Consider the following 6805-nt stretch of genomic DNA (forward strand, 5'->3'; position numbering starts at 1 on the left):
AGTTACAAAATTGTGTATATAATGTTATCACAATTATTTAAAAAGCAATTTAGTAAATTATTTTTTACACAAAGCAGTTGATGTTATGAAAGAAATAACCCAGCTGTAATGTAAATGACCCAGCGGTCATGGCCTCTTCACCTTTTAAGGTTTACTGCTCCAATGCAGGTTGAAGGATATACTGCACATGAGACTTTCATACTTATATTATGAATTTAAAATATACAGGTTTCCTTACAATATTTTTTTTCACAGCCAAGCATTAAAGGAATTGTAAATATCAAAATTCAGTGTTGCTTGCTTGTAATTATCAGTTTCAATTTTCATTAGTTTTGGTAAAATGAAAATAGGTACCTAAACAAAATATAAACTTACATCAAAAAGATAAAATTAAATCAGATAATTACTTATGAATCAAAAACTTTACTCAAAAATGTAGAACATTATTTTTCCTAGAGGCTCGTATTTAAAATCGCATCGCTCGCATTTAAATACTTAAGTATTTCAACATTTAAATGATGATTGCTGGTACACAAGACCTGTAACAGCTATAATTTAGGTACTTATCTAATGCAAATAACATATCTGTATTTAAAAAAACATATTTAAATATTCTTTCAAATTCTAATTCTTAACAATTAAGGATAACTTCCAAGTTATCTAATAGCCATATTATCAGTACCTTATAGAGCTAAAATCACAGCTGGATGTAAATCAAATAGGTAACAAATAAATTACTTAAAAAATTTCTAATTTTGGGCAAATTTTCTAATCACAGAAAACAGATCTGTTTTTTTTTATAGAAAAAAATGGTTCATTACTTCTTATTTTTGTAAAATGTTTCCATTGATTGGAGTTCTTGTAGTTCGTAATTCAATATAGTGTCATAGCCCTTGTAATGGAATTTACCATAGAATAATTTATTTTTTAACATGTATTGAAACCAAATTCGGTCATCAGGCCACATATCGTCGAAAGGGATTTCATCACACGCGTACCACTTCGGAGCCATTTCTTCCGTTTCCACCGGAACACCTTGATAAATAGAAGTTGAAAATACTCGTACATCCATTAATATTGAATCTCCCTCAAACGTGAATTCTAAATGACCAATATTTCGTAAATCGCTTTTATTAACAACTACACAGCATTCTTCTTTTAATTCTCGTATTGCGGCATCAATAATTGATTCATTTTGCTCCACTTTACCGCCAAAACCATTCCATTTATTAAGACCAAAACCACGTTTCTTCAAGCCTAATAAGATTTGAGTTTCATTACGCAGAAATACAAGGGTATAAACTTTCTTCAAAAACATTTTTACAATGATTATGCACCATTTACACTAATGAGGAGTTGGTTTGGTTAACTATCAGTATTCATTTATAATTATAAATTTCAGTTTTACTCGTAAAGTTTTGATTTCAAAATTTCAAATAATTGATAGACGTCAAAATTAAAATGACATAACATTCCGCGCGCAAAGTTTTGGATACACGTACGAATATGTTAAATTCAAAAAGTGTAAATAAAGGTTATAAATAAATAATATTGATTATTTTGATGTTAGCAGTGACAATAATTGCATAAAAAACTAACTTATTACACGATAAAAGATTACATAATAAAAAGTATGCAGTAAGTTTTCACTGATTTCCATAATACAGTCTTAATAATAGAAATGTATTTATTTCATAATCTAACTTAGGTCGCTCCCTTAAACTGGCTGACGTACTGACGAAGCGCAGGGTTCATGCTGCATTCTTGCAAGAAACTCGTTGGAAGGGGAACAAGTCCCGTGATATTAGACTGGGTTACAAGTTGATCTACTCCGGCTCCACCTCAGGAAAGAACGGCGTGGCCGTAGTACTGTCCGAGGAATTCCGGAACAGTATTCTAGAAGTCGATAGACTGAACGACCGACTTCTTCGGGTGAAGCTACTGATAGAAGGAGTAATTACTCATCTTATCAGCGCCTACACTCCACAGGTCGGCGGCTCTGAATCGGAGAAAGAATCCTTCTGGAATGACTTGGAAGACATGCTCCGCTACATTCCAAACACCGAGAGTATCGTGATAGGTGGAGATTTGAACGGCCATGTTGGTGAGGAGTCACGTGAATATGGACGTGCACATGGCGGCTACGGCTATGGTCGTGAGAATGCAGAGGAGATTCAATTCTCAGCACCTGCTTATTATCAGACCTTGCCATTGTTAACACTTTCTTCCAAAAGAAACCCGAGCACCTCATCACTTATAAAAGTGGGCCGCACTCCACCCAGATCGACTACTTGCTCATAAGAAGAAGCCAAATTGGTAGAGTGACCAACTGCAAAGTAATTCCTGGGGAATGCCTCACAACACAACACCGCATCCTTGTCATGGACATGTTGGTACCAAGCAAAAAAGTGCCTGAACGACGCAGACCTAAAACTAAATGGTGGCTGTTGAATGGACCAAAACAGCATGACTTCTGTAAAGTCGTAGCCACCTCCAACTTAAGCACAGACACAGATGAATCAGTCGATAGTCAATGGTCTAGGATCCAGTCAACAGTGAACACCATCGGAAAACAGGTCCTTGGCACTTCGAAGGGAGGGCGCGTCATCGACAAGGAGACGTGGTGGTGGAACAGCTCAGTACAGGAGGCAGTTCGAGAGAAAAAGACACAGTTTAAAAAGTGGCAAGAGACCAAATCTCCTGAAGACCGGGACGCGTATAAAGCAGTTAAATGTGCCACCAAACGAGCAGTTGCCAAAGCCCGCTACCAGACGTTGTCACCTCTTTATGACACGCTTGAGACAAACGAGGGCCAAAATACTATCTTCCGTTTGGCGGAAGCTCGGGAGAAAGCGACACAAGACATTACAAAATGTCTTTGTGTAAAGGATTCAAATGGCACTTTGGTTTGCGACGCAGTTAAGGTGAAGGAGAGGTGGCGCGACTACTTTAACGTGTTGCTTAACACACAACACGGTAATGTCTCTCCTCCAGAACTGCCTCCTAATCTCGGAATTGTTGCACCGGTAACACCTGACGAGGTACTCAAATGTCTTCGTACAATGAAAAACCGAAAAGCCGTAGGCCCTGACGACTTGCCGATTGAAGCGTGGAAAGCGATGGGTTCTCATGGTGTGAACCTACATACTGACCTTTTTAACCAAATACTTACTAGCCGGAAGATGCCCAACTCTTGGAGATTGAGTATCATTACTCCAGTATATAAAGGCAAAGGTAGTGTACAGGACTACGAAAGCTACCGCGGTATTAAGGTGCCACACCATGAAACTCTTCGAACGCGTAATCGATTCAAGGTTCCGGCAAGAATGTACTGTCTCGGAATGTCAATATGGGTTTCGCCCAGGCTGTGGAACCATAGACCCCATCTTCGCCCTAAGAATACTGGCCGTGGCCCACAGGGAAAAGAAGAAGCCGCTGTACATGGCGTTTCTAGACCTGCAGAAGGTATTTTACTGCGTCCCACGCCAAATTATATGGTGGGCTCTGAAGATGAAGAATGTGCCACAAATATATATTGACATTATCCGAGACATGTACCATAATTCGGAATCAATAGTAAGGACCACCGTTGGCGACACACACCCTTTCCCGATCACAGTTGGTGTCCACCAAGGCTCGGCCCTGAGTCCTTTTCTGTTCAGTGTAGTGCTTGACGTTGTCACAGTGAAAGCCCATGAGCCGTCTCCCTGGCTCATGATATATGCTGATGATATTGCACTGGTAGATGAGGACAAACAGTTATTGGAGTAAAAGGTGAACCTGTGGAAGGGTGTGCTAGAGAGGGGAGGTCTGATGCTAAATGTTGCGAAGACCGAGTATATGGCCTGTGGCAGTACGGACCCCGAACCCATAAAGATAGGCGGAGAATCCGTTATCAAGACGGAAAAGTTTAAATACCTCGGGTCCGTACTGCACGAGTCTGGTACAATCGACCACGACGTCAGAGCTCGAATAAACGCAGCCTGGGCCAAATGGCGGGAAGTCACGGGGTTAATCTGTGATCGCAGGATACCGGTGAAATTAAAGGGCCTTGTGTACAAGTGCATCATCCGACCAGTCTTATTGTACGGCGGCGAGACGTGGCCAGCTCTCACGAGACACGTTCAGCAACTTCACGTCGCGGAAATGAAGATGCTGCGGTGGATGTGTGGCGTTACGCGACTAGATCGCATTCGTAACGAGCACATCCGTGGTAGCCTTGGATTTTGCGATGTAGCGGATAAGTTGCAGGAAAGCCGTCTGCGTTGGTTTGGCCACATTAGCCGCAGACCACCAGACTATGTCGGGAACCGATGCCTGGACTTTGTTGTCGAAGGCCCTAGATCCAGCGGCAGGCCCAAGAAGCGCTGGCTCGATGTTGTGAGGGACGATATGAGAGAGCACGATCTCACTAAGGAGGACGCTTTAGATCGGGCAAAGTGGAGGCATAGATGCAGGAAAGCGGACCCTGGCGTTAATAGGCCGGGAAAACGCTAGGCAGAAGAAGAAGACATAATCTAACTTGGTTATCGGAAAAGTTTTGCGTTTTTTTTCCTTGCCGGATCTTTTCGGTTGAGACTATATTCCGACCAGGGGGAAACTTAAAAATTTAATCTCGTTCAATAAAAAATTGCTCGCAAAAGTATTTGAATAAAGTATAGTCACTTTGATTTTGATATTACATTAGATTTCTGCGGCTGAGAGTAAAATTTGAGGTGGCAAAGGAGAATGACTGAGGTGAATGTTTAAAAACCTATTACGGGACACCAAGCGGCATAACATTTTTTTTTTTTCGAAATGAATGGCTTGTTGCTGTTGGCCCAATTGACCTCCACAGCGTGGGTGGCATGCATAAAATATACTTATATTAACGATATATTTCGCATAAAAGGTACAAAAACATGACTTTTCATTCAGTTACAACTGAATGTTGGAAGTTACAACTGGTCTCATTATTTAGTAGACTAATTTATGACTTAGGTCTCGTTAGTAGTAGATATTTGGACCAAGGTCCATACACTTTTGGTCATTCTCCTTTAGAATGTTCATGCCATTCCCTTGATTTCACTTTTGATATTATTATGTAATGTATATATATATATATATATATATTATTATCAGTATTGTATTATATATATATAATACAATACTGATAATAATACGAAAAGGTTACGGTTGAATAACCTTGACGATTCCAAAAATCAAATTGTTAATATTAATTGAATAAAGTAAACCTCGTGCATAGCCTAGAGATGTGTGTATAAGAACAGCTAAAAATAGAACCTTTCATGAAATAAAAAATATTCATGAATTAATATACGTCCATATTGTGTGCATCGACAATGCGAGTCCCGGTTAGTTAGCCTGAAAGCATTTGTTAGTGTGCATTTAATTATAATTTTTAAATAATATCCACACATTTTATTATTAACTTCGATTTTAATCACCACTGATTAAATTGTTTTTAAACTATAAACCCAACATAGTTGCTTATTTCGTTCAAAAATTGTTTAAAATTTTAGGTAAGTATTTATCTTGTATGTGTTTTAATAGAAAATTAACTTGGCCTCGGTCCGAAAATATAATTTGTTGCCTTTTAAGTAAGCAGTTTACGTAAAATATGGAGGTGAGGTAAGAGGTTAGAGGGACCGTGTAAATTGGTGCATAATTATTTTTACAGTAATGTGTTTCAAAAGTTAAACAAATATAAATACGTAGTTATGTATATGTATGTTTTTTATGTTTTATTATATGGATCGCCAATTAACAATATTTTTTTTAAAGATTTGTTTAAGTATATATGTATTAATAATCTTGGGTTATTGATGATATGAAATAAAATATATGTAGTATTCATAGACATGATATTAAATATTAGAAATTTCCAACATGATTCAACTTTAACTTCAATTATTTGTAGACGATAATTCAATAAATTGAAAATTCTCCGCGTTTCCCTTTATAAAACACTCGACCTGCAATTTTATGCAACACGTGGTCGCCATATTTTATGAAGGTTTTTCAACTAGTCGATCGGCCTGGATCGGCGTCGATTGTAGGGTGATGCTCTTGAGGCAAATTTATCGTATTGTTTGGTGTAACACAAAGTACGTATCGATCATGTGCGAATTGCTGAACTTAATTGGTATAGCCAATCATGGCCATTCCCGATCGAGGCCAACCGACTATGTGAAGAAGCTCTTATATGCTGATGGTACTTATATGAAGATGGTAATACTTAACATTTGAGTTCCTAGATGCTATACTACCTACTTACAAGTAAGTTACTTACTGGACAGTGGATTAATACTAATAGGGTGGATGTTGCCGTTATAATTTATTTTATTTAGAAGCATTACATGATATTATAAGTTACTTTTATGTTCATTACATAAAGTCTTTAATTAAATGGTCAACAAAGAAGCTTCTCGTGTCTCTCCGTTTGTTCGCTAACTTCATTTACTCGTAAGCTAGATGTTGATTTTGATGCGAATTATTTAGATAATGAATCTGAAATATTTTCAGTAAAATATATTACAGTACGAGTAGTTAGATCGCCAGTTATTGTTTAAAATAGTGTTACGAGATGAACCCCTTAGTTTTACCCGGGACTAAATACTAGTCATGAAATAAGTGACAAATTAGTAAACGCCTAGAACGCTATTTTGAAAATTTAGTGAAAAACATTTTCATAATTAATGAAAACTAGCATTAATTTATTGATTTACAGAGCTAGGCTAGGGCAAGGTTAAATAAAAAGACGCAGCGTGGTTACAATTACAGACATTTTCTTTTTATTAGAGAG

At 37.8% G+C, this 6805-nt stretch overlaps 1 protein-coding gene across 1 annotated transcript; it reads right to left on the minus strand.

Annotated features, from left to right (window-relative positions):
• Positions 1–49: 49 nt before the first annotated feature.
• LOC126770975 (oxidized purine nucleoside triphosphate hydrolase-like) lies at positions 50–1415 on the minus strand. The gene has a single exon (XM_050490614.1). The coding sequence runs from the start codon at positions 1316–1318 to the stop codon at positions 818–820; it is 501 nt and encodes a 166-aa protein (XP_050346571.1). The 5' UTR covers positions 1319–1415; the 3' UTR covers positions 50–817.
• Between the last annotated feature and the right edge of the window lie 5390 nt (positions 1416–6805).

This window comes from Nymphalis io, chromosome 9, assembly GCF_905147045.1.
Source record: "Nymphalis io chromosome 9, ilAglIoxx1.1, whole genome shotgun sequence".
Taxonomy (NCBI): domain Eukaryota; kingdom Metazoa; phylum Arthropoda; class Insecta; order Lepidoptera; family Nymphalidae; genus Nymphalis; species Nymphalis io.